General features: G+C 31.3%; 1 protein-coding gene across 1 annotated transcript in view; it reads left to right on the top strand.

Moving 5' to 3' along the window:
* Window positions 1–12717, top strand: part of PLEKHA5 (pleckstrin homology domain containing A5) — a 162753-nt gene that overhangs the window by 119077 nt on the left and 30959 nt on the right. Inside the window, exons 13-16 of the mRNA XM_044678478.1 lie at window positions 978–1061; window positions 4920–5039; window positions 5842–5895; window positions 11653–11733. Coding sequence (XP_044534413.1) covers window positions 978–1061; window positions 4920–5039; window positions 5842–5895; window positions 11653–11733 — 339 coding nt within the window. The remainder of the gene's footprint in view (window positions 1–977; window positions 1062–4919; window positions 5040–5841; window positions 5896–11652; window positions 11734–12717) is intronic.

Below are 12717 nucleotides of genomic sequence, written 5' to 3'. Positions count from 1 at the left end.
GCTTACTCCAATTTGTGGAGGTCATCTAAAACTCATCTGTAGATGCCAGAAATACAAAGCTAAAAGTGAAAATAGTCACTGTCCCCAAAGAGTTTATAGTGATTTCTCTCCAATCATTTATCACGCTGATCATTGTTGAAATGCACGGGTTTCATTACCTTATGCTAGCATACTTTTTAAGTAATGTTCAAATTTTTGCTTTCAGGTGATCTTTAAGATGCAAGACCCATTATAGAACCCCATTGTCATAAAACCCATTATTTCCTAAATGTGTACATACTCCAAGTCAGATTACATTCTACAAAGCATAGTATTCCTTAACTCCAGTCACAGTCAACTTTCACTACACTAATTAAAATATTTGATTCTCATTTTGACTTGGTCTTTCCAGTATCCAACATTAAACTCTTTCTTGGACATTTAAAAGTAAAAGCATATTTATAAAATGATTTTTAAAAAGTGACTCCCAGAAGGTTTCAGAATATTTTCACAATTTATTCTTTTGTATTTTAATAATAAATCTTTGATAAAGCCGATTAATTTTCTCTTCAGTTAAATCATGTTAAATAAGGTTAATCTGCTTTATGTTCATACCATCTCAAGACTCTCGGTGTTCTTTGTACTACTAAGCAGAATTTAGTATCTGATGTTTCAGTAGCCAATATGAGATGAATTAGTGGTTTCTGTCCAGTTCCCAGCAGACTAAATGTCTACACCAAAAATCCCACCAAACCATAATCCTTTTACTAAATAAAAGTGGTAGAATTAGCCTATATTTAGTATCTGTGTTTTAAAAGAGCAAAAGTGGGCTTAGTAGCTGGCTCCTTTCAACAACACTATGAGCAATTAGAAATGTTTTTACAGTGTAACTCTACTTAACCTTTGAGTGACTGACCTTACCCCCCTACCCATTCCCACCCCAACAAAAAAAGTCCACAACTCAACACAGGGGTTATATTGTTCCTTTATTTCTCTAGCATGTTTTTGTACCTGACCGAAGGTCGATGCCAGCAGGCTTGACTTTACAGCCAGTTAATCCCCAAAGCCTCCAAGGCAAGACGGTGAGCTAAAATTTTTTGGCACATCATATTTTATCTAAGGATGATATATAACAACAAAGGTGCAGATGGCATTAATTTTTACCTTTTTTTGCAGTTTTTTTTCACTTGTAGACTAGTGTTGCAACAAAAATAGTTATTTCTCTTAGGGAAGAATTGTTTGTATATAATCTTGAATAATAAATTTTATCTTTCTTATATATTGGATAACAATTTATCTGTTACTCAGGTACGAAACTGGAAATCAGGATACTTATATTTAAATATCTAAGTATGTAGGTCTTTGATAATCATTAACTTTATAAATGCATATTAATTACTATTGAACTAATTTTATCATATTTTAAAACAAATTATGAAATAATTAAGTCAGAATCTGTAAGTCTCATAGAAATCAATATTGCTACTTTGTTGTAATATTTCATTCTTTTGATTTTAAAAATTGTGCTTATATGTGCTGTATAGACTAGGTATGTTATGTAATTGCAGAGGGTGGGGTTAATTTGGGGTTAGAAGCTCCAGAGAAACTTTTAATTTCATCATGATCACAAATTTCCAGTGAGTTTGTATGTCAATACTGCTCTCTAATTTGTAATTTGTAGTCATAGAGTGAAAGTTGCCTAGGACACTGAGAGATGAAGTGACTTTCCCAGAGTCATGCACATATTTCATGTTAGAAGTGGAGTTTGAACCCGGATCTTATTGCCTCTGGAGCCTGTTTAGCTATAATATATCTATAATATTATGTATAATAGTTAAATGTGTATTCTGTTTATGTGGCAAGGACAAATAAATATTCCATTTTAATAATTTCATTTTTATTATTCAAAAAACTTAATTGCAATACCGTGTTGTGTTTAGTTTTGGAATGGGGAATTTTTACAGAGATACATATAATTATTTCCATTATAAATAATGTGTATTCTGTGTAAAGGAATTTTGGGGTAGTAGAGGGAGGGGTATTGGCCTTAGATTAATGGAACACCTAAGTGTATCAGTGGATAGAATACCAGACCCAGTGTGAGGGAGACTTGACTTCAAATCCAACTTCAGATACTTTCAAGCTGTGTAACTGACCTCAGTTTCATCATGTCTAAAATGGGGATAATAATATCACCTACCTCCCAGGATTGTTGTTGTGAGGATAAAATCATGTTTATAAACATTATAAGATCTACAAACCATAAGCACTATATAAATATTTAGCTGTTATTTATTATTGTTATTAAACTCAAATCCTATCTCTGACACTTAGTAGAAGTTCTTTGACCCTTGGAAATCACAGATATATGACTCTGGTGACTCACTACTTAGTCATTAACTATTTGCTATCCTGCTGGTCCATTTCTTTAAAAAAAATGTTTTGAAAGTAAAAAATACCATGAGAAATGATGATCTCTAAAAATGGGTTCATCATCTGCATGTATTATATATTTTATTTTCATGTTACCCGTGGTTTTCCCCATTTACAACTCAAAATTCACTGATTAGCTGCCCTAGGAGAAAAATATTGTTGTCAGTGATAGTTTTGTGCAAAATGCATGGTTTGTTTGTTTGTTTGTTTTTTCATTCAAATTCCTTTTCTATTCTTCCTGTCTCTAGCCTTTAATTCTTTTCTCTGAGGACTAAATTTTGACTTGAATATTTTATATGCTGAGATAAAAGCATTTTATTAGTCAAAACTAATAGAATCATACCTTTTTTGGGGAGGAGTGAATTTGGAAGAAACTTGAGGTTATCTAGTGCAGCTTAATTTAAAGACAAGCAGCTGAGGCTAGAAAGATGTCCTGATTTGCTGGAGGAGGTTACATGTCTAGGTAGTGGTTAGACTCAGAACTAAAACCCAATCTCATGAGACCCGGTCTTCTTGCTACCACACCACACTCACTGTCTTGACGAAAGCCCCATTCGGTGGTTGGCTAAGCCAATATGACACAGCTCCCTCCTAAGCTAATTACATCTTGGGTAAACAATATATGTTTTCTTATTCCTCTCAAATCAAGATCACATCTCTCACCCTTGAAGGAAGGACCACAGTTTAAAAAAAAATCCTTGTTGAAAGGTCAATTGAGAGGCCCTTATAAATGATTAATATTAAAAATAGCATGTTAAAACTCCTGCTTTATCAAAAGCTTCTCTTTCTCAAAGAGTTTTTTCCTATTTGATTTGCCATCTTTCTTAACCGCTCTAAATATTCTGTTTACAGACAATGTTGCTTCGAGTCCTGTTCCTAATATTTACTGCTTGTGTAAACTTAATTCTGTGAGCCTCAGTCTCTTCCTCTCCATATACTCTGGAAGGCTCCTACATTTCTCAATCCTGTGATTTTCAAGTCTTTTGACATTTGATTCCCTCCTATCCATTTGTTGAAGCTGATGCTCCTTGCTCCCTCTGGTGGGCGTTTAAGATTAAATGACTTCCCACAAGTTTTTTCTCTACTTAGAATTGCCTCTAACATTGACCTGAGAGTTATCATGAAATTATGGGACTACATTTTTCATCCATATATATAAATACATGTACTCCATGTATATATGTAAGCAACTTTGCCAATGTTATCTTCATTGGCATTTTTCCAACAGGAATTAATTCTTAATGATGTTCCATATATCTAGAAATGATTGCCCTTGAAGAACTGTGTTTTTAGGTAGAGATTTAATAATTAAAAAAACATTAGCCAAAATATCATGCTTTGACATCACAAATCAAAATAACACCTTAAATAGAAAATTATGTGCTACTGAAACCATATATATTTTGCTAAATTTTTCACAATTTGTTTCTATAAAATATAAAAGCAGTTTATGGTAAAAGAGAATATTCTCTCTCATCTTCCCCAGATTTTTAATAAGCCACAGTAAAGCTTCAGACTCACTAAGTTACTTTCGTTACCCTACATACAATTGCCAAGAATTACACCTTCTTGCATTTCTTTGAAAGAAAAACAATATGAGAATGCCAAGGAATTGGGGACTCCTGATAAAATGGTCCATCTACATGTGTCTGAAGAGTACTCTATTCTTTTACACAAAGCCTAGAAGACCTTATATATTCTACATACTTGCAGTGAATACTTATGCCAGTGAAAGACAATATTTTCACTTTAAAAAGGACTAGATAGAATACTAATTCTGAAAAATGTCATTAGAGGATTAACCAATAACATTAAAAATATAAGGAAATTATTAGTATGCCTAGTTGATTTTAATCAAATTAAAATCTTTTACTCAAAATATTAAACTCAATGTTATCTTTTCATTTGCCTTCTATACTCTATACTAATTTTACTTATCACTCAAGAACTTTTCTATTATCAGAAAACATTGTGATATTAAAATCATTTATAGAATCACAGACCTCAAACTTAAAGGGACCTCTGTCTGAGTCATATAGCCTAACTTCCATATTCATATAAATAAATAAACTTGAAAGCCTTTGACTTTTAAGTGACTTTCTCAAACTCACATAGGCAGAAAGTGTCAGAGACAAGATTTGAACCCAGGGCAAGTCTTTGTAATTTTCATTGCATGTCTGTATTATCTCAGTGCCTATCAAGGTATATATAATAGTCAAATACCTTCTCCATTGCATTGAGAAGAGAGCTTTTGAGGGGGAGGTTACTAGTATTGTTTTATTCTATTTTTTTTATAACTTCAAAAATAATGGTGTTTCTATTATTTCTATAGATGTAAATGCATTTAAGTAAGACCTATCATCGTATCATCTAGGTGCTATGATTGATGTTTCAGCTTGTTGACCACCCAAGGAAACTTGCCAAGAAATCTTGGTATAAAATAACTGTCATTTAAAACAATAATTAATGTTTTCCACTATTTGGATTCTTAAATTACACTCCTTCAGCCAGAGGAGCTCACACTGCTGCTAATAAAGCTGAGACGGCAGCAAGCTGAACTGAGTAGTATCCGGGAAAATACATTAGCACAACTCATGCAACTCAAACTTGAGGCCCACTGTCCAAAGGTCAGCTATGAAGTAATTAATACGTGTCACCTGTCGTCATCGCTAATTTCAAACCACTTATTAATCACAGTTTCTGCATTACCATTGTTGCCAAGCGTAATGCTATCATTGCATTAAACATATCACATCCTGCTATTAACCTTTTGAGCTCTGAACCCAGTTGATTTATTAATGCTATACCAAAACAAAACACAAATAGGATGTAAATCAGATTTTCTAAAATGACATTAATAGTAGACTTTTTAGATGCTAATTATATTGTACCTATATCTAATAAGAAAAAAAAGAGAGGTACTACAGTGACTAGGCAGGAAAGTATCAATTAAAAGAAAATTTTTCTCTAATAGTACCTTTTCCTATTTCATCTCTCAACTTGAGGATGTAAATTATTTTTTTTTTTATCAAATGTAAATTATTTGGCCAAATTCTCAAAGGGTTCATAGCTTTTTCTTTTAATTTGAGAAAAATCATGGATGTTTTTCATGGACTGTGCATATTTAAGAAGTAATATATTTCAGAAAAGAATTTACATTTTCCCAATTTGAAACTGATAGCTTATTGAACTCATTTGACATCTTTCTCATTCATTTTATGTTTAATAATTTTACTTTGATAATTACTAAATTGCATGTTACATCTTAATATTCATGAAATGTATATGAAAATGATGTGCTGTGCTATAATTTTAATAATATAAAAAAAAGTAAACTAGTCATTTTCCTGTTTTCAAAATTGACCTTTTTATGGCTCCTGTCCTGACCTTCTTTCCCTGTCCTTTTTCTGCTTGACTGGCATCTACTAGAATGAGATTCTTTCACATCATCTTCAAAAGAACACCCTATACTTGGATCATCAGGTGGGATTTCTGGAATTTTCTTGTTTATTAGTGATTAAAAGTACATTTTGAATGTAAGGAATATTTTAGACAGTTTAAGATTTTAAATAGTTCTACTTAATACCATGAATTTCAGCTTTCTTTTCAATTAAAATTACATAGAACATCAGCATTTTAAGTGGAGTTTTAGTTTACCATGGTCTATTTCATTCATAGAATTTTAGAGTATTCTAAAAATAGATTAAATATATAGTTGCCTCTAAATGGAACTTATCAAAAGGAGACTTTAACATTAGTAATATATGTGGAATATTTTTGAGAAGAGTGCCTTCTGTTATATTTCCCCAGTTTAGTTGATTTTAAAATAAGGTAGGTAGAATAATCATTGTGTAGCCACCTAATAACCTATCTCCCTTCTTCACCTTTGCAAGTGATTTTATATCAACTCTAACTTAATCAAAACACAGCATTAAACCAAAAATATGTATTATCACAACAAGGATATTCTCACTTTATTCAAATTCATTATGTAAATACTAAGGATCTTAATTTGAAGTATTTGTAATGTTTTGATACATTTTCAAGCACAAAATTTGTTTTAGGATAAATTTTCAGGGGATATGTTATTACAGGGTGACCTAAATGTTGCTCTGACCTTATTTTTATCATCTTAAATTTCAAGATGCCTTATCCAAAGCAATGAAATATTTGCAGAAAATATTACTAAAAATAGCCATGTATTTAGTAATGTTGTCCCATTTAGGACAAAATAAGTTAATTTTCCTTGTAAAATATCCACTAGAAACAAACTGAATATTTTATACATAATTTGTTTGTGGTGATTAAAACTGCCAAGTGAATAGATTTTTTACTATGGAATTTTGTTACAGTAAAAGCTGTTATTTACCAATCAGAATGGTCTAGAAAAAAATATTTCTGGTATTTAATACTAAAAAGTCTTAGTTAAAGGGCTTGAAATTTAATTATAGTGTCATTATTCTTAAAAATGTATTGGTAAGCTGAGGAAAGTGATCTAAAGAAAAAATAATTTTATTTAATATTCTGCACAGAGAAAAGACTTGAAAGGTCCCAAAAAGACTTGAAAATTCTATTTTAAAATAATAATTAAACATGAAAAAGCTAGAGGCAGTTTTTTAAATGATGGTAGTAGTAGGAATATTTTATATATATGAGACCATTTGAGTTGTAAAATAAACCTAGAGCTTTCTTCTCATTCTGGATATTGTGCCTCCCTTACCCCACAGCCTATGATCATTTTAAAGTTTGTGGATGTCATATTAACCAATAAGACTCATGTCTGATACATAGGCCATACTGCAATACCAAGACGTTCAGATCTTCCTTCATAATAGCTGTTGTCTAGACATGCTTATATCTCGCCAATAGTGTTGATTCACCATCTTATACTTTCAAAGTTGATGTGTTTATGACTATAACTGTAGATTTTATAGTTGTCTCTAAATTATATTGCATTGTAGTTCAGGTCATAGGCTGCCAAACTCATTTTAGATTCTTACTCTGTCATCAAAAATGTTAACTCTCTCTCTCAGCTATATCTCCTACAGATTTAATAAGCATAATAGATATTTATGCATTCATCTAACTCCTTGATAGAAATGTTGAAAAAATTTGTGGAGAGCTACATAAGCACCCCAATAGAGATTTCCCTTCAAGTTGGTTTTAAATAATGAGTCTCTTCTTTAGCATGGCTTTCCAGAATGGATTGACCAATTCACTGTTCCACCAATTAATGTGCTTGCTTTCCCACAGATCTAACATGTCACTTTCCTTTATTTCCTTCTTTGCTAATCTGATAGGTTTTAAGTACAATATTTCATTTAATTCCCATTTCTCTATTTTCTTCATATGACTATTGCTCTAGTTTATTTCCCTTACATTTTGATTCTGGACTTCCATTTAAGGGATGGTTTATTTATTTCTTGAGAAAATACTTTTCCAACCTTTTACAAGATCTTTTCTATATGTCCCTTTCCTGGATTAACCTTTCTTTTCTCCCTCCTCTTCTCCCACCTTGGGAAAAAGGAAAAAGAAAAAAAAGAAAGAAAAACAAAAGCTGTGCAGCAAATATCATATAAGGTGGCAGAATAGGTTTACATATTGACTATGTCCAGAAATGTGTCCCCTCTTTAGTTTGTCACCTCTTTCTCTTTAGGACTATGGTCTCCTGGAATAATCATTGGTAATTCTATTTATCAGAGTTCTTAAGTCTTTCAGCATTTTTTGTGGTGTTATTTTATAAATTGTCATGCTAACTTTACTCTAAAATTATTTTACAAATTTTCTCAGATTCCTCTAATACTATCCCTTTCATCATTTTTAATGACACGAGAGTACCATAAAAATTGTTCTTTTATTAGTGGGTGCTCTTTTTTTAAGTTTTCAGGTCTTTCCTGCTATGAAAAGAGCCTCTATACATATTTTCATCCTCATGGATCATTTTCTTCTGGTTTTCATCTCTTAATGGTGCCTGAGAAATGGCTGGACCAATTCACAGCTTTCTGGATCATATCGTATAGCTAAAAAACTCTCATTCCTTGACCATATTTTGAATTCTTTTTCAATGAATGCACTTAATTTGTACATTGAATCTTGTCTCACTTTTTTAGCCTTCTCACAACAGCTTTGGAAGATTTCTCTCTCATTTATTCTCTTTACTTATTTTTCTGACCAAACAAGTTAATCCCAACACTGATCTCTCAGGTACCTTTCTGTCTAATGGGAATTTCTTCTGCCCCTTAATATGTCCAAAATAAAGTTCTCTTAGTTCATGGGTTGATATAGCTCTTCTGAAAAGTCTAATTATAAATTATTTCCCCATGCAAAGACTGTGTTGCCTGCCATAATTCCAGCTTCCCAAATACAGAATGTTATTTGTATAGCAATTTTGCCCTTCTTTTAGACCGCTAATAGAATCTTATTCATATTTGTCAGATATGTTAGTCTGGCTATTTGTATCAACAAATACACTTTAACCAACCATTCCACAGTTTTACTCAATTGTCAAATCAGTAGCCTGATTTCTTTTGCTGTCAGTTTGTCTTAGCTAACATAATTAGTATCCTATTGTGAATATAATTATTTTCTAAGGAAATTAGTTGGAAATTATTTATTTTCTAAGGAAAATTGGAATAGTAATGGTATTAATTGCATTTGTCAGTTAGATTTAAGTATTCATGACATAAGAATTATCAATTTAATATGAAAATATCAAACTGGTATCAGTATTTTTCAGTATGGTTTTATCAAGTATTTCCCAAGTGTATACATTTTTTTGATAAAACATTTTTAAATTTTTGAGTTCCAAATTCTCTCCCTCCTGCCCCAATCCCCTCCTTGAGAAAACAAATAACTTGATGTTGATATTACATGTTATACCATTCAAAATGCTTCCGTGTTAGCTATGTTAAAAGAAACAGCAAACCATGCCCCCCCCCCAAAAAAAAAAAAGAAAACAAAATGAAAAATAAAGTTTTTAAAAATATGCTGCAATCAGCATTCAGAGTTCATCAGTTCTCTCTTTGGAGGTAGTTAGCATTTTTCATTAGACCTTTAGAACTGTCTTGATCAGAGTAGCTAAGTCTTTCACACTTGATCATCCTTTTATTGTATACAATATTCTCCTGGTTCTGCACATTTCATTTTGCACCAGTTCATATAAATCTTCACAGATTTTTCTGAAATCATCCTGCCTGCTTTCTTCTATAGCACAATAGTATTTCATCACAGTCATTTACCACAACTTGTTCATCCATCCCCAGTTGATGGGCATCCTTTCAATTTCCCATTCTTTGCCACTACATAAAGAGCTGCTATAAAAAGGTCCTTTTCCCTTCTCTTTGAGCTCTTTGTGATGCTGACCCAGTCGTGGTTTTGCTAGGTCAAAGCAAACTAATCATAATATTCGAGATTTTTAAAGATGGTTATCGAATTGTCACAACTGCTATGGAATTACTAGTGTTTCTTTACGATCTAGAAAGGTAGAAAAGAAAACCTTAATTTTTACATATGTTTATATATATTCTCTATATATCTGAATGCCTTTGCCCTTCAAGTCTTGCCACAAAATTCTTAATCTGCTGCATCAAGAAACCATAATTTTATTGATGTGGTTCCTCCTGAATAATAATTGGTCTTTGAGAGTTGCCCTTTTCCAAAACTTTATTCCCCAGTATCTATCCTGGTCTGAATCTATTTAAGCTTAGCTCCTGTGGTTCTCAAATAATAGAAATAGAGTGTCCAGCATTCATACCATATTGGAACGCCCTTCTTCCTCCCTATAGAAACTACTAGAACATTCACTCTGCTTACATGGCCTTTGAAAACTTTTTAAAAGTTTACATACTTGCATGCCACATTTGGAGCATCCAGAGTAATTACTTTTATGGCAAGTGCATTCAGAGAGGAAGATAATGATAAAATCAAACACATACAATTACATAATTGTAACTTCAAATTATGCCTAATTGTATAGGGTTGAATCATCTTTTTTATTCAAAGATTTGATCTTGGTCTTCCCATTAATACATCTTTACATTCTAGAAGCAAGCATATATATATATTTTTTTTTCTTTTACATATAGATCTAAGATTTTGCTGCTATTCATCAGCTCTGAGAGAGGAGAGGGGAAAAAACATGAATCATGTAACCATGGGAAAATATTCTAAATTAATTAATCAATAAAAAACTAAAAAAAATTTTTAATTAAAATTTTGTTGAATTGAGATTTGAATTGGCTTTATTTTATATTAATCTCGATTCCTGGGTTGTAATTCCCTTGAATAAAACTTTAAACAATACTTAAGTTTATATTCATTGATGCTTCATACTCTGTTAAAAATAAATTTTATTAGTGTGAAACACTGGTAACTAGCTAAAGATAAGGCTGATAATAAGACTTGTTCTTTAAGATTTGATGCACATATTACAGAATTAAGCTAAATCAGCACATCTGATTTAACAACAAAAAATCTGTATTTGTGTGTATATATACATTAATATTGTTATATGCCTTTATCCTGTTTAATTCTGAGTAAAATATTATTTTAAAAAATCTTTAAATCTAGCATTAAATGTATAGAATTAAAACTAGGATAGCCATTATACAGGAGTGAGAAAAATTGTTAAGATTTTATTCAGTGTTTCATAACTGAAGTATGAAACACTTAAATTCTACCTTTAAAAATCTAGTTTTACTAATTGATTTTTCCTTGAACTAAATGTTTTACACGTTTTCTTACAATATACAGATATTATATACATGTGTTAATTCAAAATAGACCAAGAAGGTTAATCTAGACAGTAAGGCATACTAAAGAAACTATATATTTATAATGAACGAAAAATTGACTTTTTACTTTCTTCCATTCTAAATGTTTGAGAGTTATTCTAATAGCATGATATTGAGTTCTTTAAATGACTTTTCCTTCTAAGTTCATAGGTGTGGTTTAATTTATGATATTTTACTATCCATTATACAATTTATGAAATAAGTTAGTTATCAAGTTTATATTAGAAAATAATATGGTACTTATAAAAAAACTATGTTTTTAGAAAATTTATGTCATTTGTTACTTAGTTAAAATGCTTTTTATCCTTATTATCTTTTAACACTTGGGTGTGACTTACTACACTGTTAGGAAGACATTCAAGTAGAGGCTATATTTACAGTGTCGTCTTTCAAATCTAGCCATGCTGTAAACTGATGTTTGCTGTATGCTCCTCCTGATTTGAAATAGATGAAAGAGAATGAACCTTTAATCACCATGGTTCACACTATGATTGAGAACTCGGCGCTAAGACCCCAACTGTACCAGCAAGTAAGGTCTTGGATAGTGAATGATACTGCTTTATCATCTGCAAAACTCCCTCAGTGACAGTTTTGGTTGTTCCCCAGATTTACTCATAACATTAATGTTTTTTTCTTATTTCTTTATTTCTTTTTGTTTGAGAAGCCACAAATCATCCATGCTTTATGAAATGCTGCAGGATTGTGAGCATGGCTTTGCTGAACGTTTTTGCTGTTGAATATGAAGTCTGTCCTTTTCCTAAAGTATTTTGTCTAACATATTTGACAAATTAAATGTATTATAGGTCTATAATTTGTAATTTTCTAATGAACTGCCATTTGTCTCGATTGATGCAAAAGCATTTCAGAAATAATTCTAAGAAGGGTTTTTCTCTCTTTCTTTACAGATAGTTGGTTTCTTAGTTTAAATCTATTCCTTAATCATGAGGGGGAAAAACCCACAACTTGTTGGGTTTTGTTTTATCTAGTTTTTAATCTGGGAGATGAAATCAAAGTATTTTTGAATATCAAGAAGAAAATATTATAATATGGTAAAATTTTAAGGTAATTATTTCTGGTGGGAAAAATGTTTGGTTTACTTTTTCTCATGTTCCTGTCATTCTCAGGTAATTCTCTAGATAGTTATTTCCATTTACCATATTTTTTGCACACATACGTGCGTGCGTGTATGCATGTATGTGTGTCTGTGTGTGTATCTCTTGGGAGTAGAAGACTTAGCCTTAGGAGTACGGTTAATTATAGGTCGACAAAAGAAGTGTTCTACCAGTCAACACCCAAATTTTATTGTATTTCATATAGATTTTAAAGTAACCAGACCTTTTTTTTATCATAATAGAATATTTCTGCTTATAGTTCATCTAAAGTGACCTATTAAAATACTAGTAATAATAATAACCTGTTAAAATCTTTAGAAACAGTATAGAAGAAAATATTGATCATCATGAAAAAATGAAGGTAATGTTTTTAAAACATGATTTCTGTACTGAAATGCTAA

Source organism: Gracilinanus agilis, chromosome 5 (assembly GCF_016433145.1).
Source record: "Gracilinanus agilis isolate LMUSP501 chromosome 5, AgileGrace, whole genome shotgun sequence".
Taxonomy (NCBI): domain Eukaryota; kingdom Metazoa; phylum Chordata; class Mammalia; order Didelphimorphia; family Didelphidae; genus Gracilinanus; species Gracilinanus agilis.
Note: the sequence above shows the minus strand (reverse complement) of the source record. Positions and strands in the feature narration are given on the sequence as shown.